This window comes from Triticum aestivum, chromosome 5A (assembly GCF_018294505.1).
Source record: "Triticum aestivum cultivar Chinese Spring chromosome 5A, IWGSC CS RefSeq v2.1, whole genome shotgun sequence".
NCBI classification, from domain to species: domain Eukaryota; kingdom Viridiplantae; phylum Streptophyta; class Magnoliopsida; order Poales; family Poaceae; genus Triticum; species Triticum aestivum.
In genome coordinates this window covers 569,639,716-569,666,864 of record NC_057806.1, presented here as the reverse complement: position 1 = coordinate 569,666,864, position 27,149 = coordinate 569,639,716, and the positions used below count along the sequence as shown (strand labels likewise).

General features: G+C 42.0%; 2 protein-coding genes across 2 annotated transcripts; both read left to right on the top strand.

Annotated features, from left to right (window-relative positions):
• Nucleotides 1-275: 275 nt before the first annotated feature.
• On the top strand, nt 276-2,115 carry LOC123104854 (probable serine/threonine-protein kinase PBL25). The gene is made up of 3 exons (XM_044526769.1): nt 276-499; nt 644-1,451; nt 1,581-2,115. Exons 1-2 carry the CDS (start codon nt 332-334, stop codon nt 989-991), a joined length of 516 nt encoding a protein of 171 aa, XP_044382704.1. The 5' UTR covers nt 276-331; the 3' UTR covers nt 992-1,451; nt 1,581-2,115.
• A 10,703-nt stretch (nt 2,116-12,818) lies between these two features.
• Nucleotides 12,819-25,986, top strand: LOC123104851 (uncharacterized). The gene is made up of 16 exons (XM_044526764.1): nt 12,819-13,241; nt 19,429-19,839; nt 19,922-20,147; nt 20,250-20,504; nt 20,592-20,701; nt 21,231-21,326; nt 21,409-21,496; nt 21,723-21,952; nt 22,187-22,371; nt 22,580-22,779; nt 23,015-23,347; nt 23,462-23,563; nt 24,226-24,523; nt 24,830-24,978; nt 25,054-25,338; nt 25,515-25,986. Exons 2-16 carry the CDS (start codon nt 19,529-19,531, stop codon nt 25,713-25,715), a joined length of 3,069 nt encoding a protein of 1,022 aa, XP_044382699.1. The 5' UTR covers nt 12,819-13,241; nt 19,429-19,528; the 3' UTR covers nt 25,716-25,986.
• The last annotated feature ends 1,163 nt before the right edge of the window (nt 25,987-27,149 follow it).

The following is a 27,149-nucleotide window of genomic DNA, read 5'->3' as shown; positions in this document are numbered from 1 at the left end:
AACAACGAGATAACATGCAATATTCCGCCTGACTTTGGCAACCATTCAATTGCATCCCTCAGTTTGTCATTTATGACCAACTCAATGGGAAGATGCCCCTCTCTCTACAAAGTACAATTGTGGCTTCCTTCGAAACCGTGGGCTTTGTGCTAAGTGGGGATCGAGGATAAATCTCCCAAAATGCCATGGAGGCACCCACCTCTAGAAGCATATGATAATCTTGTTAGTGCTCGGTGTCACTGTCATCACTTGCATGAGCATCATCATACGGTTGCTCTTCCAGCATCAGAAGAACACACAAGTGCTGAAAGAAGTTGTGACTGATTAGAAAATGACACCATTCACACCTTTGGACTTCACGGAATCCGGCGTGCTCAACAACATATTTGAGGAGAACATTATCAGCAGTGGAGGGTCTGGGAAGGTGCACCGTGTCCACCACCCTAGCCTTCACGGTCTCATTGAGGATCGCAGCAGCAGAATAATGGTTGTTAAGAAGGTATGCAACATGAGAAATCTACACCACAAGCAGTCTGACTCGGAGGTGAAGACATTGGGGAGCATCAATCACAAGAACATGATAAAGTTGCTTTGCAGCATCTCCAGCTAAGATGCCAAGCTGCTTGTTTACGAACACATGAAGAAGGGCAGCCTCGACGACTGGCTGCACCATCATGACCGCAAGGGCGCCCCTGCACCATTGGACTGGCTGACAAAGCTGACCATTGCTATTGATGCATCCAGAGGCCTCAACTACATCCACAAAGAGTGCAGACAGGCTATTTTCCATCGGGACATCAAGTCAGGCAACATTTTGTTTGACCCAGAGTTCCATGCCAAGATCGCCGACTTTAGGCTTGCCCGAATGGTTGTCAACCCACGCCAGTCCCACCACAGGTCAGCCATTTTTGGGACACACGGGTACATGGCCCCTGATGAGAATCTCAAATCCAGCAAGGCATCTCAAACGTTTCTGTTGAGATCTAACTGAATGCAAATTTTGCAAAATACTATTAGTACAATGGAGGGGCAAGCTCTAGAGGGCCGATATCTATAGTTTTGGTGTGGTTCTGCTAGAGCTAACAACCGACATGGTTGCTGAGGGCGTTGGAGGAGGAGAAAGCCTGGCTGAATGAGCATTGAAGGTATTACAGGATCCCTCTTTAACGAAAGACAAAATCATCAAACATATCCGTGACTCGGTCCATTGAGAGGATATTTTTATGGTGTTGAAACTCGTGTTCCCTACACGAGTCCTTAAGCATGTCTATGGCCAAGCATGAAGCGCGTCCTTACCCAGTTCATGCTCATCCAATGCGACCGGAGGCATGTATGTACAGAGGCTGGGGCTGAGACCATGTTGCGGAGGAGCGTGTCCGAGAGGGGCACCAACAGCAGTCGGTATGGCCGCCGGCGCGACTCTGTAGCGCATACATGGATGAGTTATTAAGGTACGGTCCCTTTATATCACTCGACCCAATTTTCTCGTTGTAGGCAGTCGAGTTTACCAGTTAGCTGTCTAGCCAGACTTATTTATTGCATTTGTAGTTAACATTTGATTGTTTTCTTATTGTAACCAGAACAGGTGGATCATGTTGCCGCTGGTGATCACTTGGCTCCTTGTCTGTCTAACCAGGAGATGGTATGGCTCGCGTCGCTGCGCCAGCTACAGTTGCGTTCGGCATTCACGTGACCATGTCCTAGATGAGTTTGGGCTTGTAGAATGCACATCAATAATTGTGTTTGCTTTTCTTTTTCTGATAATAGTGTAGTGGAGTGGGGCAGTGACGCAGTGGAGGAGTTCATTTCTTCAGTCCAAGATGTTGTAGCTAGCTTGTGACTTGACGCCTTTGCCAAATGATTGCCTAGCGATAGCAAATTAAACAATGTCGCAACGATACTAAGGTACTTCAAAAAAATCCAGTCTCCTTATCAAACGAATATACTAGCATGTCTGGATGAGGTTTAGATGTGATCTCATATGGGCTGCTTTCCTAATTATTCACTACCTAAAAGTACTAGTGGATGATCCGAAAAATACTTCTATTTGCAAAGACATCTTATATTAAGGGACAGAGGTAGTAACTAATTGTTTTTAATAAGACCAATCCTCTATATACCCAATGCCAACTCATATCATCATGCATGGAAAATGACACATCCTTAATGCACCTTCTATTTGAAATATGCCACCAAGACAAGCTCTTGGTTGGTTTCATCTCATGTTTAATGCACCTTCTATAGAAGCAAATCATAACACCAGGTCATTTGGTTTGAGCGATCACAGGACCGCAAGCATCTTGTTTTTTGTAGCAATGTCAGTTCATTTTGTTACACGTGTAACCAATGGATTGATAAGATATAAAAAAACTACTCCCTTCGACCCATGATATGAGAGCGTTTTACACTAGCGTGGTGTAAGAAAGCACTTATATTATAGTACGCAGGGAGTACTTACTTATTTAATAACCCGTCGATGTCTCGCCCGTCATGCTTTCAACTCATCGTGTCTTAGCTGATGATTAGTTAGTGGGCTGATTACTGCCTAGCCTAGTGTGTATTGGGACCCTAGCTTTCACCCTTTTGTACTCCAATTTATCGACCAATTATTTTCTGCCTAACTAACAAAACAGCAAACATTTTCATCTCATTGAAGAAAAAAACTAAACAAATCTTCTCGGCTATGACCGAATCAACCCCAACTCGATTACTTGTTTTATGTGTCTTTGCTTGTGTAGCATCGACCATGACCGAATCAACCCCAGCTCGATTACTTGTTGAATAGAAAGATAGGTAAAACAGTAGGAGATGACGTGTTGCTGATCACGCCCCAAGTGAAGACCGACTGAATGTATAGGACCAATTTGATGATGCAACCACTAGCAGCAAAAATTAACATTCAAGTAGTATAATTTTATATTGTATTTACTTGATATTATTGATATTCATGTTTTTCTCTATAAATTTGGTCAAACTTTATTAATTTTGACTTCAACAAAGATCCATACACGTTGTTTTTTTAACATAGGGAGTATCAATTATACGATAACTCTTGTTTCCTCATAATAATTACTTGATTAACTACTTCACCTACAAAATAAGATTTCCGTTTCAAAAAACAAAAGATTTGAACGTATAAATGAATGTAGATATATACCAATAAAATTTCCTCCGTCACTAAGTCAAGGCGGTTGATTACGTATGTGGTATTATTAAAATGGAAAGGCATAGACGTGCAAATGTTGCTAATCTGAAAATTCCTACCACTTCATGACCAAGCAATATTACAGCTGCACCGTCGCTTGTTTCTTCATAAATTCGGCAAATTTATTATTAGTGTCCACCCACCATTACACTGCATAATTGATATATGATGACAACATGTAAGTGCTATAAAATAAACCTATAGTAGACTTGACTATAAAGTCTATTGTATGAGGTAGTATTTGTCTCACCATGATTTCCATCTTTACGTGACTTCATTTTGGGATAAGACACACCCATGCACACAATTGTAAGAGAAATTTGAATTGCGTCAATGGTGAAAGTTCATACTGGTGGTCTAGGATTGGGATGCATCTAGAACAGGAATTCAAGCATCTGTTGTCCAGGACGTACGACTTATGCATGTGTTTGATGTGAAATATAGAGTTGTTCATCTATGCTGCCATAGCGGGCCCTCACTTATCCATTTACATTAGTTGTTTCATGACACTCGTGATGTGTGCTATGAGAAGAGCCAGGATCCATCGCTCTTTCATGCCTCTAAGGCCACAGGAGACGAGGTAGATTGATAGCGGTGCATGCAGGAGGCAGGAAACCCTAAACACCTAGCGGCCGCTTGCCCGGAGGACGCAGACCCTCCATTTTGCAATAATTGTAGCCTAACCTCATGGCGTGTGCCTGTTTTACTACTAGTCCTCTCACATTTAAAACCTAGTGGACTCATGTGCCTGTTTGGTTTGGAACCAAGCGCAATTTCACAAATCACTGGTACTATCCTTGCACTTGTTGCAAGCTCTGTGTCTAATTTTTTTTTTGACAAATCAAAATAAAAAACGAGACCAACTCGGGCTAGATAGTCTGTTGACATTTTTTTATAGAAGAAAACTCCATAAACACCAAACACTCTAGCCCAGACTTGAACCCTGATGGGTTGGCTGCTAACTCCCGCGCCTAGCCAACTGAGCTGCGCAGCGGGCACAAAACGAACTATTCTTTCGCCTTTTTTTTCACAAATCACATTGATATACTTGTGTAGGCTTCAGCTAGGCTCGATAGAGTTGCTAAGTCGTACAGAAAATCATTATCCACTCATACAACAAATTAGACCAGTATAGTTCAAATACGCCCGAACTTCTTAGCAAAATCATAAAGAATATAGATCAATATTCATCTAACTAAGCGAGCTTTGTCGAGCTCAGCTAGAAAATAGGCTTCTCTCTCTAAAATAATAAGGGGAGTATTTTGCCATACAACATACTAGTACTACAAAAGAAGGAAAATTCCACGCAAGAAAAGTTACATGAAGGATCTAACCAAACCTGCATGGGCGACGTTCTTAAAAAACTTACATGCATTTTTTCAGGTACTGTTTGCATGTGGGGGCCGGGGCCCACGTGGTGAGCGGCTCGAGTAGAAGAACGTCCACGCGTTGGCATGGGTTCCTTCTAGACGTTGCCACAAAGATGCCTCCATCGGTGGCCACCGGTGCTGGTCATGGACGCGTGGACCGAGCACACGGACGCATGGGCCTCATGGACCGCCAGCTTTCGGCAACGGACGGCGTGGACGCCTGGATACCCATAACTCTGGGCTGTTTGATTTCTGACTAACTTAGTCAAAAATTGTCACAATTAAGATTAGACAAGTTTAACTAATTTAAATAAGTGTTTGATTTAAGCCACATTTTAAGGAAGTCATACTTGGATTCCACATAACAAGGTGTGGCAAGATTCTTTTAGACTTGTCAACATGTGGCTTTTATTTTAATGAACTAATTTTAAGCAAACTTGATAAAAATATAGACAAAATGTGACAATGCTAGTCCTAAAACCAAACGGCAGTCCGTATATAATTCGCATCCGTACAAATATGCCCTTCTGTCTGTATATGTACTACAAGTACGTAGAGTACTACTTTGTCCAAAACGACGCAGATTAGTCCAACATGTTGTAGCTGTAGCTAGCTACTGGCTTCACGCCTTCGCCAAATAGTTGCCTAGCTATATCAAACTAGTATAGCCCGCGCGGCGGCACGCCGCGCCTGATAATGCATTATATTTAACGGATCGTAAAGGCCATTGTTATATTTTTAATGACAAAATTGCATAACTAAAACCCAGAAAGAGTTCTAAAAGGTGGAAAATGAGTACATTTATTGCAGCCATGTATGATAAATACTGATGAACGAAAGTGTACACGCTAATAATAAGGTCTACTTATTGGCACATTATAGAGACCGTTCTATGGAACATACCATATACAATGATACAACTGCATGAAAGTAAATGATTGCGGATGACCTAGTTGAGTTAAATCATCCTAGTGCAGCCCCCTGTAAGATAGTTTGTAATGAAGTAGTCAAGAGCTTTTGCAAATTCCTCTACCTGTCTAACGGGTATCTTAGCTCCTTTGTATGTAATGATGGGATCATCTCTCTGAGGACGTTGGGGTACATGCGAAGAAGTGCCACGTCGAAGAAATCATTGCATATTATCGCCAAGATCATTGTTTGTCTTGCAAATTCATTATGTTGGGTACTTACTTGCTAGCGAGCCATGTTGAATTTTCATGCCTGTGCGGTGGCACGCCGCGCCTATTGATACTTTATGTGAGAAACTCTATGTACAATAATATTAAACTTCATATACCAAATATTTTATTATTTTATTCACTTTTTATGTGTTCACTTCAAATTTTATATTATGGTGTATGTAAAAAATTATATTGGTACAAATGCTATAATCTTTCATAAAGAAAATTTTTATTGAATGAAAAGAGTCAGTACATTAATTGTACATAAAGAGAATACATATTGATATTGCATGATAAATTTCTGATTCCTTGGTAATTCAAGGCATCCTTGTTTGACTGCCCATTGGTTTTGTGTTCGTAATGAAATGATAGCTGAGGAAGCTCACATCAGTAGTTAACATGATAGAGCTTGTATATGGGGCAGTTGTTCAGCTTCAGTAAGAAAAACAGATTGTTAATGCCTTGCAATTGCTTCCGGCTTTTCACACCGTAAGGGTCTTATTATGTAAGTTAATAGTATGTTATCCAAATTCATCATAGCTTGATGCATCCATACAATAAATATGAGAAGGGATCGTTCAAAAAATTAAATATGAGAAGGGGTTAAAACCATATGTCTAGTATTGATGCCTACATACAACAAATATGATAAGGGGGTAAACCCATATTATTTAGTCTTGATGCTTGCATAGAACAAATATTAGAAGGGAGTAAATCATGGTCATCCCAAAAACCATATCATCAAATTAACAGCAGATGCAGCAAATGACACGGGACCATGAAGAATATATCCCACACTGGAACCACCGTGGGTTTAATGGTTGCAAATTCCCGCACTAAGGACAGATAGTAAATGTTTGCAGCAATGATGGAAGGGATACTATACCTTAAGAGCACAAAAATGAACCTGAAGCTTAATAACACCAATCAGTTAGTGGCCATCTCTGAACCTTTAGTCACAAGAAAAGGCTTCAAAATAATCGACAGAAGCAATCCCTATATGGATTATCAAGAAGAAAGAGGATCAAGAGAAACCTTGTCTTATTACATAGCAATGATAGCACCAGAATTTTGACCACTTGCAAATCTCCCTCGTTGTTGAGCTGCACAAAAAATATGAGAGAGAGAGAGAGATGATCACACGAACCTGAACGTATGCGAAACCTCGTCGCACCATGCAAGGGGATACAACACCGATGGCATGCATCGCGGTTTGAGTGCACTTCATGTTCAACAGCATCACATAGCAGTGCAATGCGCAACGCCAGGCCGTGCCTTGCTGATGGACGTTTCACGTTGAGATCAACGTACTCATCCACATGCCCGCAGCATCATCAGCAACAGCCGATCCTGGCTAACAACGGACTACTCCGGCTCCAGCCGCTCCTGCGCAGTGTGGCCGCCTTCGACACCATCCTGCTGTCTGCTGCACCGCCTCCCCTCCGTCTCGACGCTGCAACCTAACCCCTTGTCGGCCCACAGAGCAACCTGTTGTCTGCTGCACCAGGAGCATCCGCCCTCGCCACTGTCACACCGCTCGCACTGGCAAGTGATCGTTATCCGGCGGTGGTGATGCCGTCATCATTGTCGTAGAGGTTGTTGTCGCAGGATCTATGATCCCCGAACAGGGCGTCCTACTACGTCCGAGCGGAGACCATGGCCCCGCCAAGGGGATACGCAAGCGCCGGCCGCCGGGACACCCGGTTTCCGCGCAGCCCGTAACCAATCGACAACATCTTCGATGTAGTCACCGTCGGCCGCGGACGACCGGTTGGACGGACTCAGGGCGATGCCGGAGCCAAAGCTGTGGCTGATCCTCACCAGGCCCACCAGCACCGCAAAGAAGGTCAAGGGAGATTAGGAGGCCCGGGGCAGCAGCAGCGAGTTGCCGACAGCCAGGGCACAGCGGCGGCAACGGCCGATCATCAGAGGATGAAGCATGCTCCATACATACGCCGGCCAACCAGAGCTCCCCGCGACGGAGGAGGCCGAGCAGGACGCCGGCGGTCCATTACGACAGGAAGAATGATATACCATAGAAACAGTATAGGCTAACCCAAAGAAAACCTAGCACAATGATATGAGAAGAAGGACGATCTATTTATAACCCCCAGGACATAAGCGATTTTGGTATGTGGCGAGGTTTCGAGATCAAATGACTACAGCGGCGCAAACCAGAAACAAAAAGCAGACTCTAGATCGAAACATGAAAGCGGCACCGATCAAAAAACGCAAGAACCCTCCAGATCAGGTGATGGAAGCGGCACATTTTTCACCATAGAGCGGCAAAATCGCTAACCGCACCCAACCGCACCCAAGAACTCAGCACACAAGTTCAAAAAATTTGAAACTAAACACCGAATCCACAAAGCGTTTGTACACAACCATTTACCAAAATAATACCATGTGCCAAGCCCAAAATTCACCATGGGTCACTTTCATCCAAGTAGATGAATGTTGGGGCAAAAACCTTGCCTGGAATAGAGGCTTGGGTATTATGCAATGTCAAACGTACTTAGAGCCAGGGCTTCGCCTCCTCCTCCTCTTTCAAGAAAGAAAGTTAGGGTTCGTGCCTCTCGTCGGTGTCGGGGCAGGTCCACCTCGTCTTCGGTGGCCCTAGGGTCATGAAGGCGCGGTGGATCCTGTCAAGGGCCGACGGGAGGGCTCCGTTTTTAGAGGGTATTTGTTTCCAGGGACTTATTGGTTTAGGGACTTAAAAAAGTCCCTATAAGTTCCATCTAAACCAAATAGGAGGGACTTATAGGGACTTAAAGTGGGTATTTGGGACTTATGAAATAAGACTCTCAAGGAGGGACTTATAGGGACTTATAGTTGTAATATGGTCTTATAGAGACTTATAAGTCCCAGAAACCAAACATGTAGGGACTTTTTAGGAACTTGAGACTTATAAATTGGGACTAGAAAAAGTCCTAGGACTTATGAACCAAACAGGGCCTTAGTCTTTTTTCAATCTTGCTAAGGTTTGTGTCCTATTTAGGAAGGCGAGACATCGGCGACTCTCTGAATATGGAATAAAGGTCTCCTCGCATAGCCCCGTTTCGACGGTGCGTCTAGCATCGTTGGTGGGCGTGTGGAGGTGTATCTCTGGCAGATCTATCTTTGGTGGATTTGCTCGGATCTCACCGTTGCTCGTCTATGTTCGTGTGTCTTTGGTTTGGATCCTTCCGATCTATGTTATTTTCATCGGCGGCGGTTGCTGTTCTGGGGTGTTGGTTCTATGAGGCCTTAGCACAACGACTTCCAATTGTCTACTACAACAAGTTATGTCCGGCTCTGGCGATGAAGGGGCGATGACGGCGGCGCTCCTTCGGCTCGCTTCGGTGCTTGTAGTCGTCGCTAGGTGGTTTACGGATCTGGATGTAATTTTTATTTCTGATGTTCGTTGTACTGTCATGATTGAAGATAAATAGATTGAAAATTTTAAAAAAAATACTACTTTAAAAAGAACCAAATTATGCAATGTCAATTGTACTTTAAAAAAGAATCAAATCTCCTTATCCATAGCTATGCCAAGGCCTGTAGATAAGGGTCGTACGGGGAAAAAATGTCAAGGCCGGTTGTTGAGTAATTGGAATGCGTGCATAATTGCACAATGCTATAGCGAAAAACTTATCCATGAGACGCGTATTCTTCATGTCCAAGCAATGCAACAGGCTAGTAATGTACTCCCTCCGGTCCTTTTTAATTCGCATATAAGATTTGACTGAAGTCAAGCCTCGTAAAGTTTGACCAACTTTGTAGAAAAAAGTATCAACATTCATAATCTGAAATCAATACCACTAGATGTGTCATGACTTAAAGTTTCATATTATATAACTTTAGCATGGCAGATGTTGATATTTTTTATATAAATACGGTCAAACTTTGTAAAGTTTGACTTCAAAGAATTGTAATATGCAGAGTAAAAAGGACCGGAGGGAGTACTTTGGGCTGCCAGCACATTGTCATTGAACCGATCAATGATGCAGCTCCACGTAAGTTGGTGTGTGTGTGTGTTTATGCACAGTGCCATCTATTGCGCTGCACAGTGACGAATCAACAGCCAGCTGACCGTTGACTCTAGTGAGTAGTTAGCTTGTGAGGTTGTCTGACCAAAATGGCCAAGGAAACACATGCATTCGTCATTACCGTTAACATCAGCATGCAACTGTGGGGCCACGTCTCTACCTGGGTTCCGGTCGTGCTGGAAGCTCGTGGCTTGGAGGCCCAGGAGGGCACCACATGCAAGAAAAATGTTTTGTTTAGAGAGAGGTCCATCAACACGTGGGCTTGTGGAGCACAACATGTGAGCTAGTATTGACCAGAGGGTCGACGTGTGAGCCAGCTAGACCAGCCAAGGAAAAACGAATATACTTCTAGCATGTCCGGATGGGGTTATTAGATGCTTGATTGATGCTTTCCTAAGAAAATATTAAAGCCTTTTCTTAGAACCAGCGTCGACTCATTCCATGACTTTTAATCCAACCAACACCAAGAAATTATTTGCATACATAATAACACGTTCATGTCTTGCTCGAGGACGGTTTTGTTTCGGTCCATACATTAATTAATCACATGAAAACTTGTGTGTTTCTGCGCTAATGGTTAGTTTATTAATTGCTAAGGAAGAAAATAAGGTTTCCACATGAATCAATGAATATATCTATAGAAAACTATAGTACTATGACATACTCCATCCGTTCCAAAATAGATGACTCAACTTTGGTTGAAACGGAATGAGTATATGCCAATCAAGTTCCGTCTGTCACCCAGTCAAGGCAGATTTTATTATGTGTATGATATCATATAGAAATTGGAAATGTATAGGCGTGCAAAAGTTGTTAACTGGAATTTTTATATTGCTAACTGAAAAAACTATACTACTTCATCACCAAGCAATAGTACAACTCTACTACCAGTTCTCATAGATTTGACAAATGTATTATTAGTGTCTATCCTCTATCTATTCACAATTAATGTGGAAAGACAACTTACACGAGTATTAAAAGACTTATAGTACACTTGATCATAAACTATATCTTGTGAGTTTGATCTACGCGTCTCCATAGTATTTGCCTCACAAATGGCTACGCCTCTATGTGCTCCATAGTGGACACACACACACACACACATGCACACACACCGCAAAGGTCCATCCATCGGGGTACGATTTTGTTGTGCAAACCATGTGATAGAAAGGGCACATTGTCCAGAAAAACGCGTGTGTGATAACTAATCTTAACACACACGAGTCATCTAGAATTGTGTCCGTTCTTTGGCAAATGAGTTGTTTATATTGGATAAGATCACACTGTGTGCGAAGTTCTGCACACAGTTTTGTAAGGGCAAATCATGTGTGACAACTTGTGCCAACACATACGTTTGATTGCTCAGAATTGTGTACTTTTTGGCACGCAGCTGAGTTAATGGAAGTGTGTGCCATGCCGACAATCATCTTTTACAGTTTCGTCGATGTGACTTGCTTTGTCCGCAAGAACAACGTGCTCTGTTTAGAACAACAGCATATTTGCCTATACTAAAAACATCATTGCACATCTCGTTGCATAATCAAACTAATAAACACCCATTACACAAGTAACTGAACATTATATTGCATATTTTGCTGCATAACGACCTAAACTATGAACATTATTAAAGCGCGTTACCCATCCTTGCTGGAGGAGCAGTGGTTGAAATACTCGTAATTTGGCTTCTTCATTGTCGGTGCTTCCTCGAGCTCAATGGCCTTTTCGTTGAAATATTCCCTAGCCGCCTGCAACATCCTTTGTTCAAAGGAGGGATCCCTGTTCTTGCCCGCATAAACCATGTCCTTAACCATTTCGTAAGCACAGACCTTGCCAAGTGTCAAGATCGACTTCCAAGTTGGTGTGAAGAGAGATGTCGAAGTTTCCGCATCTTTGGCTGATCATGTTGCTGCTAGGGGAAGGCCGTGGATCGTTGATGCTGCTGGTGCCCGAAGTGGATGAGTGGATTGGGCCTTCTCTTAGTCTATTGCATGTACGTGTTGGGGTCTCCTTTTTTGCTCGCTGGGGTTTGATGCCCGCTGAGTTCGCCGCTTTAGCTCATGCCTAGACTATGTTACTGTGTCACGGTCTATCTTTTGTTGGTGGTTGATGGTGTTAACAGGTTTTCGCCCCTTTGATAGTTGCTCGCATTTGGGGCATATGTGAGGTGGTTTTCCTGTTAATGCTTCACCTCTCATCTCCTTTTTACTGTCTCCTTTCCCATCTGTAAACGGTGCTAGTTATGACGTTCTGGAACACTTGTACAGAATATTTCTGTTAATAAATTAATGAAAAGGAACAAGGGCCAGATAAAAAAAAGCCCCACAAATGATCAAGGCTAGAAAAGGTTGCACTTGCCGTGTGAAGTGTATGCTGAAAGAACCGTAAAAGATGTAGTACTCACATATAATAACCCATCGATGATGCCTTGATCAAGCACCCTTTTCAGCTCATCGTGCTTTTGCTAATGATTAGTGAGCGGGTTGATTACCGCATAGCATGATGTAACCCTGCCTTCCACTTTTTGGTTTTCTCTAATTGATCAAACAATACTTTTCGATATTTTGCGCCTTTAGATAGCTTACCACATATACCATGTGGCGGTTAATCTAATAATTCTATTTTGCTTAATTGTTGTTCACTGCTCAAATGACGGCACGTGAGAAAGGGGCGTCGACCCGTTGGCTAGGCAGTTGGGGTAGCCGCCGGCCCGCCCGCGTTCGAGCCTCGGCTCTAACGCCCGGTGCTCGCGGAGTTTTCTTCTATAAAAAAGAAGCCAATAAGGGTTAGCCTTGGGTTGGTCTATTTTTTTTAAAATAGAGTGTGTAGCCCTAAAAAAAGAGAGAGAGCCACCGGCCGTGACCGAATCAACCCACCCCAATTTCTTTGTTAGTGAGAAAGATAGGTGGAACGGTGGGAGATGACGTGGGAGTAACCACGCACGCCGACCGCATAGGACCAATTTGACGACGCAATGGCCCAAATTCAGCACCTTCTGCTGGAATGATGCGCGTCCGGCCATGGATCGATGTGGTTGCTTTCCTTTCCTCCATTGCTGCTGAAAGGAAGGAAAAAACTCTGGGTCAGAGTCGGACCACGCCGCCACCACCACCGGCAGGGCAGGGGAGGGAACACCAAAACCGCAAGCATTTCCTTCCTTCTCCCTCCAATTCTTTCCTCCTTCTTTAATTAATTATTAATCCCCCGCGGCCGCTCCCTCCCTGCGTGTCCTGCTCTGCTCGCTCCCCTTCTCCCTCCCCCCACCTCCCCACCACCGATTTAACCACCACCACCACCAGGCAGCAGCCAGCAGCAAGCTACAAGAGCAGAGCGGCGCAGCGACGGCAGATTCTACCGCCAAAGATCTCGCCTTTTCCCCCCACCCTCCCGAATTTCGCCGCCGGCCAGAGGCGGCGCGGCGCGGGCGTTAGCGTTCGCCCCCTTCCCGGACTATCAGTTGGTAAGCCTCCCTCCCCTCCCCTGATTGCTTCCTTCCTTTCGTGGCGCTCGGCGGGATCGGGGCTGGGATTAGGGGGCGCGGATCTTGGGGGTAGGAGCTCGTGCGCGCGCGCAATTCAGTTCAGTTGCTTCCTCTGCTCTCTACCCCCCACCAATTTAGTTTTACTGGCAGTTTCTACTCCTAGATACCCGTGTTGTTTATAGTATAGTCTCACTCGTTTCTCGTGTTCGTCGCCGGAGTATCGAGGAGGGGAAAACAGAGTGCGTACTACTACTATGTTTGTTCCTCTGCGCCTAATGCTCCGTGTATTATATGATATAAAGAAACTTGCTAGTACTACTTCATCTATTTGTCTTTCTGGGCCAACCAGATTTGTCCTTCGTTCTCTGTAACTTCCCAGATTTATTGGCCTGCCCATGGAGTAGTACATTTTATTCATTGGATTACTGGACAGTGGTTGGTCTCAGGCTTTCAGTTCTCTCTTCTATGTAGCTGTGGTCCTATCATCAAGGTTTCATGGGAGAATTGTACCGGGGAAAGTAGTTTTCCTCCTGTTATTGCTATATTTGCCTCATAATAATGTCTGATTAGGAGCTGTTTTTTTAGTCTCCAGTAATGATTGCCTGCTGTCCCTTTCCCAAGGAATCCATGTGCTTAATGTGCTCCTGCAGTTTGTCTACTTGTACTTTCTTTTTTGCTCTCTTGTCTCTCTATCCAATTTTCCCTCTAGGGATTCGTTTATATATTGCATAATATGGGATGTAGGGATGCTTGTTAGATTAATGCCATTGCCCAATTTGCCACATGATATGGAGATTCACCCACCCTTTTACATGTCTGCATTGGCAAATTCCTGCTGCATCTGTCGAAAGCATCCTATACAGAAATACAATCTTATGTAGTATTAAGTATGTTTGGCCACTTCATTTTGGAAGAAGATTGACTAAGTGAGCAACCATAAAAGGGTCTCGGTAGGTGCTGCGAAAGTGACTCAAGTATTTACATGCTTCAGTGTGGAGATACTGAGATGATTTGTAGGATATCCAACTTGGTCAGGGTACTATGGGTTTTACTCAGTGGCTGTGGCAGTATACAGAGGATACTCTGCATAACTTCTAGGATTCTCTTCTTTCTTTTCGTTAAGTGCTCTACTGTTAGCTTTGAACGCAGAAAAGAAGTACCTTTACATTCACTGTAGATCATCTCTCTTCACTAGCACATCCACATGATAAACATCACGGCGGTAGGTGATTGACAACTACTCTGGTCCGAGTCCCTCCTTGCACCACAATCTATTTCTTTTCTTTACAGCAGCATAGTCGACCTATTTATATATGCTTGCACTGCTGCTGCTTCACAGTGTCCATCACTAGCTTGGCAGTTTTGCTTTCGACCTTAGTGTGCTCCATGGCGGATTAGCATCTTTATATAGTTGCCATGGTCGAGTTGGATGCATGATTGAGGTTATACAGCTAGGTGGCATATCAAGGGTTTGTTGTAAGATTCAATATTGGAAGTCTATGTATGAATGAGATGCATCAGGAATAGGAGTCCACGCCCGGCAGAGCAAAGTGATGCTGGTAGAAGGGTAGGAAGCAGGATAGTTACATCCAAGTGGCCTGAGGCGTCAGATCACTCTGATTGTGCGATCTTTGTTCTGTCAAAATCTGCCTACACACCTCCTTAGTTGTTTTGTTTGAGTCGGCCAGATTTGTTTTTCCTTCTCTGTAAATTTCTTGAATTATTGCTCATGTACATTACTGGATGGTTTCAGTTATTTGTTCTATTTGTAGACGTGAACATGTGGTTGTATGAAGATCTTAGGGGAAAATTGTTGGGAATGTTTCGTCCTGTTAGAGCCACCTTTGCTTGATAATTCTTGATTAAGAGTACTTTTTGTCTATGGTGTAGGAGCTTGCGCGCACGCGCAATTCAGTTCAGTTGCTTCCTCTGCTCTCTACCACCCACCAGTTTAGTTTTAATGCCTGTTTCTACTCCTAGATACCCGTGTTGTTTATAGTCGCACTGCTTTCTCGTGTTCGTCGCCGGAATATTGAGGAGGGGAAAACAGAGTGGGTACTACCATGTTTTGTTCCTCTGCGCCTAATGCTCTGTGTATTATATGCTATAAAGAAACTTGCTACTACTTCATTTATCTGTCTTTCTGGGCCAACCAGATTTGTCCTTCGTTCTCTGTAATTTCCCAGATTTATTGGCCTGCCCATGTACTACATTTTATTTATTGGATTACTGGACAGTGGGTGGTTTCAGGCTTTCAGTTCTCTGTGTTCTATGTAGCTGTGGTCCTGTCAAGGTTTCATGGGAGAATTGTACTACTAGCAGAGGGAAAGTAGTTTCCTCCTGTTAGAGCTAGATTTGCTTCATAATAATGTCTGATTACGAGCTGTTTTTAAGTCTCCAGTAATGATTGCCTCTGTCCCTTTCCCATGGAATCGATGTGCTTAATTTGCTCCTGCAGTTTGTCTACTTGTACTTTCTTTTTTGCTCTTTTGTCTCTCTATCCAATTTCCCCTCTTGGGATTCGTTTATATATTGCGTATGGGATGGATGGACGCTTGTTAGATTAATGCCATTGCCCAATTTGCCACATGATATTGATGATTCACCCACCCTTGTAGATGCCTGCATTTGCAAATTCCTGCTCCTTTTGTCAAAACCATCCTATGCAGGGCTTACTGAGATAATTTGTAGGATATCATGCCAACATGGTCACTTGGTCAGGGTACTACGGCTTTACTCAGTGGCTGTGGCAGTATACAGAGGGTACTCTGCATAACTTCTAGGATTCAATTCTTCCTTTTCGCCAAGTGCTCTACTGTTAGCTTTGAACGCAGAAAGGAAGTACCTTTACATTCACTGTAGATCATCTCTCTGCACTAGCACATCCGCATGATAAGCATCACAGCAATTAGGTGGTTGAGAACCACTATTGTCTGAATCCCTCCTTGCGCCACAATCGATTTCTTCTCTTTACAGCAGCGTAGTGATATATATATGTGCTTGCACTGCTGCTGCTTCACAATCGTCCTTCACTACTTTGGTAGTTTGGCCTTTGAGCTTCGTGTGCTCTATGATATATTAACATCTCTAGTTGCGATGGCCAAGTTGGATGCACAATTGAGGTTATCCAGCTGGATAACATATCAAGGGTTCATTGTATGATTCATTATTAGAAGCCTATCTATGAATGAGATGCGTCGGGAATAGGAGTCCATGTCCAGAACAAAGTGATGCTGCTAGAACGACACAAAGTAGGATAGGTACATCCAAGGGGCCTAAGACGACAGACCACTCCGATTCTTAGGTCTTTGTTCTGACGAAATCCGCCTAGTAGACATGGATCTGTGTTTCTATGAAGATTTTAGGGGGAAATTGTTGGGAAAGTTTCGTCCTGTCAGAGCCATCTTTCCTTGACAATGTCTTGATTAAGAGTGGTTTTTGTCTCTGGCGATGAAGACCTCCCTGTCCCTTTCCCATGGAATCTGTTAATGCCATGTGCTCCTTCAGTTTGTCTACTTGAACATTTTTTGTGTTGATTTATCTCTATATCCACATTTTCTGTCTTGGGATTCATTTATATACCATGGGAGGATGGCTATTAGATTCATACCATCGCCATATTTATGAAATGATATAAGGATTCAGCTTTGAGGATGTCAGTATTTGCAAAAGTACAATGCATTCTTAGAAAGCATCCTATGCAAAAAGACAGTCGTATGTGTTTACTATAGGGCCACTTTATTTCGGAACGGAATTGACCAAGTGAGCAATCCTTGAAGGTCTCGGTAGGTTCTGTAAAGTGACAAAAGTATTTACATGATTTAGTGTAAAGCTGTGTGATGATTTGTAGCTGTGTGTACTGGCTACTATGTGATATTTTGTGGCTGTTAGTTATACTGGCTACGGAGCTTGTGTGTGTGTGCGCGCAATTCTGCTCTGGTTCCTCTGCTTTCTACACCCCACCAGTTAGTTATACTGCCAGTTTCTCCTCCTTGATACCTGTGTTTCTTAGTCGCACTGGTTTCTCGTGTTCCTTGCCGGCATATCGAGGGGAAAACAAAAGCAGGCATGATCTTTGTTCCTCTCCCAGATTTGTTGTCTGTCTCTTTGGGCCAACCAGATTTGCACCTTTGTTTTCTGTAATCTCTTTTACTAGAGAACAGACCTCATGTCACTCTCTAATGTCTTGATTAAGACTAGGTTTCTGTCTCTGCCAATGATTGCCTCCTGTCCCTTCCCCATGGAATCCATGTGCTTAATGTGTTCCTGCAGTTTGTCCACTTACAATTTATTTTTTACGGCTCTCTTGTCTATATATCCAATTTCCCTCCTGGGATTTGTTTATATAGCATGGGATGGATGGCTGTTAGTCTAATACAATTGCCATACTTCATTTTAGTTGTCGTCATTTGCAAATCTACAATGCATGCTTCCTGCTGCATGTGTCGAAAGCATCCTATGCAAAAAGACAATCAATCCTATGCATTGATTATGTTGTGTGCTTCATTTTGAAACAGAATTGATTTACTGAGCAACCATTAGGGGTATCAGTACTTGGTAGGTGCTGTAAAAGTGACTTAAGTATTTCCTACATCCTTGAGTGTGGAGCTGCTGAGGTAACTTGTAGGATATCATGCCAACAGGGTCAGGGTACTACCTGTTTACCTGTGTGGCTGTGGCAGTATACAGAGGATACTCTGCATAACTTCTAGGATTCTTCTTTCCTTCCGTTGAATGTTCTATTGTTAATTTTGAAGGCAGAAAATAAGTTCCTTTACATTCATTGTAGATCATCTCTCTTCACTAGCTCATCCACATGATAAACATCATGGCGGTAGGTGGTTGACAACTAGTCTGGTCTGAGTCCCTCCTTGCATCGCAATCTATTTCTTTTCTTTACAGCAGCATAGTCGACCTATTTATATATGCTTGCACTGCTGCTGCTTCACAATGTCCGTCACTAGTTTGGCAGTTTTGCTTTCGACCTTCTTGTGCTCCATGGCAGATTAGCATCTTTAGTAACCAATGGCTGAGTTGGATGCATGATTGAGGTTATCCAGCTAGGTAACATATCAGGGGTTCGTTGTAAGATTTATTGTTGGAAGCCTATGTATGAATAAGATGCATCGGGAATAGGAGTCCACGGCTAGGAAGGATAAGAAGTAGGATAGGTACATCCAAGTGGCCTTCGTCGGCAAATCACTCTGATTTTGCTATATTTGTTCTGTCAAAATCCGCCTAGACACTTACTTTATTTTTCTGTTTGGGTTAGTCAGATTTGTCTTTTATTCTCTGTAATTTCCTAGCTTTATTTTGCCATTGTACATTACTAGATGGTTTCAGTTATTTGTTCTATGTGTAGACCTGAACTTGTGGTCTTATGAAGATTTTAGCGGAAAATTTAGGGATAGTATTGTTCTTTTAGAGCCATCTTTGCTTGATAATAATGTCTTCACTAAGAGTAGTGTTTGTCTCTGGTAATGATTTCCTCTCCGTCCCTTTCCTGTGGAATCTGTTGATGCCATGTGCTTAATGTGCTCCTTCACTTTGTCTACCTGTACATTTTCTGTCTCCATTTGTCTCTGCATCCACATTTTCCCTCTTGGGATTCATTTATATAGCATGGGAGGATGACTATTAGATTAATACCATTGCCATATTTTGTGAAATGATATAAAGATTCACCTTTGAGGATGTCAGCATTTGGAAAAGTGCAATGCATTCTTAGAAAGCATCCTATGCAGAAAGACAGTCGTATTTATTTACTTTAGGTCCACTTTATTTCGGAACAGAATTGACTAAGTGAGCAATCCTTGAAAGTCTTGGTTGGTTCTGTAAAGTGACTAAGTATTTACATGATTTAGCGTGCGATGATTTCTAGGATAGCATGCCAATCTGGTGAGGGTACTATGTGATATTTTGTGGTTGTTGCAGAATACAGAGAATACTCTGCATAACTTCTGGGATTCACTCAAGCACCAAAGTACAATAAATTAGCTTGATCTTTTCGGTATAGAGCAAAAGAGGCACATTTAATCTTACCAGTTGTTTCCCACCCTATGTCTACTTTGTAGTTTGTGACTTCTTTCAGAAGTTAGTTTTAATATTGCTGTTCTGCACGCATATCGCTATTTTGTCAGATTTTCACAAATATTTCTTTATGCAGATCTGGTGGCACAGTTCTGGAATTTTCACCGGTGACAAAGGTCCCTCTGGTTGCTTTGAGTAGGAGTATGAACTATCATTGACTTGGGAGCAGTGTTTTTATGGGAAGAGAAAAGCTCCATAAGCAGCCATCTGGTCGTCTGATTGAATCCCTTAAAATGGAGAGGGTCAGGACTATTCTGACTCATAGATACCCATACCCACATGAGCATTCAAGACATTTCATGATTGCTGTGATTGTTGGCTGGCTTTTCCTCCTTTCATCAGATAACTTACAAACCCTTATAATGAAATTGGACAAGAATTTTAAATGGTGGTCGATGTATGCCTGTTTGATTGGTTTCTTCTATTTCTTCTCATCACCATTTATTAGGAAGACTATCAAGCCAAACTATTCAAACTTTAGTCGTTGGTAAGCAATCTCTGGAGTCTGTGAAAAGATCATTTAAGTAAAACAAGATGTATTAGTTCCCTGAGGCTGTTTCTGAATGCAGGTACGTTGCTTGGATATTCTTGGCAGCATTATACCATCTCCCTAGTTTTCAGTCAATGGGGTTGGATTTGAGGATGAATCTTTCCCTCTTCCTCACTATTTATATTTCCTCTCTAGTTTTCTTGATCGTCTTCCACGTCATATTTCTTGGACTCTGGTATTTGGGTCTTGTTTCTCGCATGGCAGAGAAAAAGCCAGAGATGCTTACTATAATCCAAAATTGCGCAGTAAGTTTCTTGGCATACAATGATTCAAGTGTATCGTGTTTTCATTTTCTTCTTTAGATAGTTTTGATTTATCTAAGATTCGCACTTCGTGTCACATCACAGGTGATAAGTATAGCTTGCTGCGTGTTCTACAGCCACTGTGGTAACAGGACTCTTTCAAGGGATAAATCTATTGATCGTAGAACTGCTAGCTGGGTTGCATTTTCACTCTGGAGAAAGCAAAATGAGGACAACACACTGATTTCAAAGCTATTGCGTATGCATAAGTTTAAAGACCAGATTTGCTCATCCTGGTTTGCCCCGGTTGGCTCTGCCAGTGATTACCCACTTCTCTCGAAATGGGCCATTTATGGAGAAGTCAGTATACTTCACCTTCTGTTTATGCTGGGATATCTCTTCTATTTATTTACTGTTTTGTTTTTAACTTGTATATGTTTGCTCCAGTTAGCTTCCAATGGATCCGAACACTCCAACATCATTTCACCTGTCTACTCTTTGTGGGCCACATTCATTGGTCTTTACATGGCCAATTATGTCGTGGAGCGGTCAACTGGGTATGTCGAATGTCTGAGCACATCCATCTGGTAGTTAGATTTTTAATCATGTACTGTATTATAAACAACTCAACAGATAAGTTTGTATTCTGTCATCTTATCAGAGTTACTTATGATGATGACAAGGAAAATGCAATGTATTTGTCATGGTTTCATCTAAGCAGAACTATACATATATGAATTTCAACCTTCACACCCTCTCAACAAAATGCCATGGTTATCGTGGAAAAATCTGAAGGGGTTGCATTCAGCTTATTACCTATATGAATATACTTTAGTGAAGATAACATGATGTGAGGGGATAAAATATCCTCAGGTCATTACTTACTGGGTACTTAGGAGTTGCACATGATGATGACCACTTTATTTGTCTTTTTTCACGTGTTTGCATGCTGATATTATCTAGCAGATATGAAAATAGGCCATAAAAAGGTGCTCAATATAATTGCTGAATAAACATCACATTACTAGTTTGTTCGTTCAGTGTTGGACTAATTTATTCACCTTGTTTCCTTGACTTGTTGTATAGATGGGCTCTAACTCATCCTTTAACAATTTCGGAGTATGAGAATCTGAAGAAACTGTTGAAACCGGATTTTGAGGACATGGTTCCTTGGTACTCTGGGTATGTTGGTGGTCTATCCATAAGCTCTTATTATCCACTTATGTTGTAAAAACGGCTGACTATTTTTTGGTATGTTCTGCAGGACCTCAACAGATTTATTCAAAACCGTTTTCGACCTCATGATATCTGTGACACTCTTTGTTGGTAGATTTGACATGCGTATGATGCAGGTACATGACCTGTGATTTCTAGCTTCAGTCCTCATTTTGGTTTAGCTTTTTTGTTTCATCCAGTTTTATCTTGTCATACCCTCCTTCCTAATAAGCTAAAAAAAAGAATATCCTCCTTCCTAGAATTTTGTTCTTCTTCACTAAATTCACATAGTTATTATTACAGTTCCTAGTTGATCCTATTGTTCTGTTAAAACAATTGACAATTTTTTTCTAACCCAACCAGGCTGCTATGAACAAAACTCCAGATGAATCTAAGAGCAGCGACCTTTTATACGATCATCTTGATGGGAAAGACGAACTTTGGTTTGACTTCATTGCAGATACCGGCGATGGTGGCAACTCTACATATGCTATAGCACGCTTACTTGCTCAACCTTCTTTAGTCGTAAAGTCTGATGATTCCAGGCTTATATTTCCCCGTGGAGAACTACTACTTATTGGTGGAGACCTCGCGTATGCTGCATACTTTGATCTTTTACATTATTAGAAGTTTTCAGTTCATGTTTGCTGATTTATGACTAGTATAAATGTTTTGCTTGTCATATTTATCACAAGTTGCATTCCATACATGGATGATGCCATCTATTAATTATTTTTGCCAGCCTGTTATATTGGATTTTCATTTTTCCATGTTGATCTTGGAATAAGCTCTTAAAAAAAATGCTGATTTGTTCCTTTCTTCTGCAGATATCCGAATCCATGCTCATTTACATATGAGCGGCGTTTTTTCTGCCCTTTTGAGTATGCTCTCCAGCCTCCTGCTTGGTACACGCCTGATCATATAGCATTGGAAAAACCTGAACTTCCTCTTGGAGTTTCTGAGCTCAGGCAGTATAAGGGACCACAATGTTTTATGATTCCTGGAAACCATGGTAAATATTACCTACCTGTGAACTGCACTGTACTTCATGTTTTATGACATTCATGTACCTGTCTTCTTCCTTCCCATCAGTGTTACATTTTTTATTTGCTAATAATGATGTCTTGGCATGGGAGAAGTTACACTGCATATTTCTGATACATCATTGTGAATGGACGAATGCCAATAAGAGTGACAAAAGCTGCATTGTTTTCGAGCAGATTGGTTTGATGGACTGAACACATTCATGAGGTATGTCTGTCATAAGAGCTGGCTTGGTGGGTGGTTTTTACCCCAGAAGAGGAGTTATTTTGCATTAAAGCTTCCCAATGGGTGGTGGGTTTTTGGTCTTGACCAAGCTCTACATGGCGACATTGATGTGTACCAGTTCAAGTTTTTTGCAGAATTATGTCAACAGAAGGTAATACATCCTTTCATCTGCACTCTATCAGGACATTGTTTTTTTTCTGTTGGTGATATGGTTATCTTTTGTTAATTTGATGATTCAGTAGTAATAAACCAGTAGATGAAAATTGGGATCACTGCTAGTAGATCTTGTTATCTTAAGCAGAAAGCAATGCAGATATTTGTTATTGTGCATTAAGATTGCCGCATGTTCATTTTCGTGGTGACTAGTATTAGTCGAATTTATGCAGGTTGGAGAACATGATTCTGTAATTCTTATAACTCATGAGCCAAATTGGCTTCTCGACTGGTACTGGGGTGATAAAACTGGAAAAAACGTAACATATTTAATACGTGAGTACCTCAAGGGAAGGTGTAAATTGCGGATGGCTGGCGACCTGCACCATTATATGCGTCATTCTTGCACTGAGTCCAAAGAACCAGTACATGTGCAACACTTGCTTGTAAATGGTTGTGGTGGAGCCTTTTTGCATCCAACACATGTCTTCGAGAACTTCAAGGAATGCTATGGGAACAAGTATGAAACGAAGGCTGTATATCCTTCTTATGAAGATTCTAGCAAGGTAAGGTTGACTCTTACATTTGTTTATCTTTCTTTGATTCATTATGTAACAGGGTTGTTCTTGGAATAACCAGCCTTGTTGCCAACTGACTGCTTCTTTTGTTTGTCCATCTAGATTGCACTTGGTAATATTTTAAAATTCCGAAGGAAAAATTGGCAATTTGATGTCATTGGTGGTTTTGTGTATTTCGTGTTGGTCTTCTCAATGTTTCCACAGGTGAGAAACTAGATTATACTGTAGTTCTTAACTGTATAGTTGGAAATTATCGTTCCATTATTTGGTCGAGATGAGGCCTTAAAGCTTCAAAAGCGATTACTGGTTTTCTTGTCCACAAATGTTAAATTAGGAACTGCATCAAAATGATTGTCCATCGATGTAATAACTGGCATAACATTGCAAGCTTCCTTGTTGGTATACGAGTTCATCAACGATTATGCTGTCTTACTTAGCATTGACATTGAACATGACCTGAAATATTTTAGGACTTCCAACAACGCCGATGCTGTTACGCATTGTACGGCTATCTATTTCCAGTGTTAATTTTGTAAGATTTAATAAAATCAGGGTTTTACTGATATGATTAGATCATTCTAATTTTTAACCCTAACTCCTTGGGTACCTTAACATGTTCTCAGACTTAATGAAACTGTATTGTCCCGTAGGGTTTTGTACATTTTATGATAATTGTCTGTAGCTCTATGTACAAGTAAATTATGCTCCATCAAAATTATGCTCCTCCAGATGATGAATATGCATGGCCCATAAAAAACCACAGACGCGAGGGACACAATTATTTAGTTTACTTGTTATAATAGTTCTTATGTTTCTTAATTTCTATCTTTTGTGGCCTGATGTAAGTATGATGTTTTTTTCTTCAGTGTGACTCATTTCGTATCTTGCATGAAGACTCTTGGGATGGCCGTGTGAATAGTTTCTTCAATGCAACGTGGAATGCTATTTTTGAGATTCTAGAGCATTCTTATGTATCCCTAGCTGGTGTTCTTACTCTGTTGACGGTATCATTTTTCTTTGTACCCACAAAACTATCACGTAGAAGACGTGCTTTGCTTGGCTTTCTTCATGCTGCTGCTCATATAACTTCGGCAGTACTACTGATGCTGCTTATGGAACTGGGTATTGAGATATGCATCCGCAACCATCTACTAGCGACATCAGGTTTGTGTTTCGTATTTCCCTCTGTGCATCATTGCTTGATTACCATGTTATGTTGTCATATTGAATCCTTATAAAAGTTATGAATTATAATTGTAGATTCCCTTTTCGTTTAAGAAGGTTACAAGTTACTTCTTTTCGTAGCAGTCAGATTCCTTTATAGCGATTTAGAGAAGAATGACAGGATAGTACTTGCTTGTTGTTTTGCGTCACCTCTCATGTGTGTCAAGAATAATGTACTAGTTAGTGACAGCTGCATTGTCTGTTGACACAGTTGTTTACTTCTTTTGTTGGATTACTCATTTACAGGCTACCACACCCTCTATGAATGGTACCGTCAGGCAGAAAGTGAACATTTCCCTGATCCCACGGGGCTTCGTGCTCGTCTGGAACAGTGGACCTTCGGGCTTTATCCTGCGTGTATCAAGTACCTTATGTCTGCCTTCGACATCCCAGAGGTTATCCTTTGAACCATACAAACACCACTTCTTCTGATGGGCTGTACCATTATTGACTGTCATTTTCTCTTTCAGGTTATGGCAGTAACTAGAAGCACAATCTGCAGAAAAGGAATAGAGTCTCTCCCTCGGGGAGGCGCCATCATCTACTATGTGTCTGTCTTTCTCTACTTCTGGGTCTTGTCGACGCCCGTTGTGTCGATGGTGTTTGGGAGCTACTTATACGTGTGTATAAACTGGTTCCATATTCACTTTGACGAGGCCTTCTCCTCCCTGCGCATAGCAAATTACAAGGCGTTCACGCGGTTCCACATCAAAAAGAATGGAGACCTTGAGGTGTTCACCCTGGCTGTGGACAAGGTAATGTCTCTGCTAGTTTGACTTACCAGCACCATCATTTTGCATGATTCTGGTTGCATTCACTATCTTTAATCGTCTCGACTCCTACCGAGTAATATGTATGATATGGTTTGGGTTTAGCTCTCCAAGCTTGGCTTTTTCCTGTGGCGTGTCTCACGTGTGTTGTCAATTACCAGGTGCCAAAAGAGTGGATGCTGGATCCAGACTGGGATATGGAGCCCAAGGAGCCATTGCAGATGAGCCACACCAGGAGGTTCCCAAGCAAATGGCGAGCCGCGTCGGGATGGTCGGATCCGACCAGCGTAGTTCGGGTTGTTGACCAGTTTGTCATTCCACGGACACTGGTAGATCCTCTTTTACCAGACTCTGCTCCGTGACCGACTTAACACAGGCCACGCTGTTGTAAGCTTGTATTGTAAAGTATGTAGTATACCTTGTGCCATCTTCTTGGGAGAGGCTGGCTGTACATATCATAGAACAAGGTACAAGTTAGAAAAAGTTTTAAGAGAAAAGAAAATGTAGAATCAGCAGGAGGGAGGAATGGTGTATATCTGTTCTGGAATGAAGCCTTGACTGACCAACGTATGGTCTGAAGATGAGGCAATTGTGTACTAGCAAATGAACAAATTGCATGTGCGGTTCAACTTTTCTCTTTCTCTTAAAGGAAAACAAAGGACTCATTGACCTTAAGAATCTCAGGCCTTGTACAATGCTAGGTGCTTAGGGAGGTGCTCAGAAAAATAAACAGGGTTTTTCTCAAGCACCGGTGCTTATTTCTACACGAGAGAGCCTAATTAAGTGTGTGCCTTGAACAAATAAGCACCGGTGCTTAAAGAAAGTCTGATTTATTTCTTCAAGCACCTCTCCTAAGCCCCTTGCACTGTACAAGGCTTAAGAAGATGATGGAGTTCCATGAACTAGAGGGGGTGAATAGTCCTATTGAATAAAATATAATGCAGTTTTTAACTGGTCTGAGTTGTAGCATTTTTAGTTGGAATGACGAGGCGGTGAATAGTTCTATCAAATTAAATCTACTTCAACTTTTACCTGGTCAAGTTTTAGCTACACTTGGTAAACTCCAACTGGAATGATGAGTATTCTTCTTATCCAGCTGCTGCTGTAGTAGGATCACTATCAGATCACATCTCTAAGTTCAGTTCTAGTCTTGCTAACACTACCAATCGAGTCTACACCTCTACGGTGGGTCATTTCATCTACATTTTTGCTGTTTTTACCACAGAAGTTATTCAGCCTTGTTGGAGTCGTTGGGCTTGACATTTTTGAGCTGGTTAAGTGTTTGCAACCATGATGAAGGATTGCCACACTGTTTGTTGTATTCAGATTATTCAGATTCGTAATGTTTAGATCAAGAATAGTCTTTTTTGTAGGCGCACCATCTTCAGTGATCTTGTTTGTAGATTACCTCTGTTAAATTTGCATCATGGAGTTTTTATGCATTGGTGTTTGTGTATGTGGATATTTCAATTCATGCTAGGGATGAAGACATGTTCATCTTGTATGTAGCACGGACATCCAATGGATTTTTTTCAAAATCTAGTCTTGACTAGAGAGATAGGAGTGATGATGATTTCCTGCAACAAATGCAGTATTTATTTTCCCCTCTCACAAAATATTGCACAACGCTCCTCACACAAAGGCGGTGGCCGTCGTTCCCCTCTGTCTCAAGTCGCCATCAAGGTGCAGGGAAACGGAGGGGAACTCGGTTCTTTGTTCGTGCGTTCGAGGTTGTGAAGACACCATATGGAGATGGAGTAAGTCCCTCTAGCCCCCTCCTCTCCCCGACGGTGTTC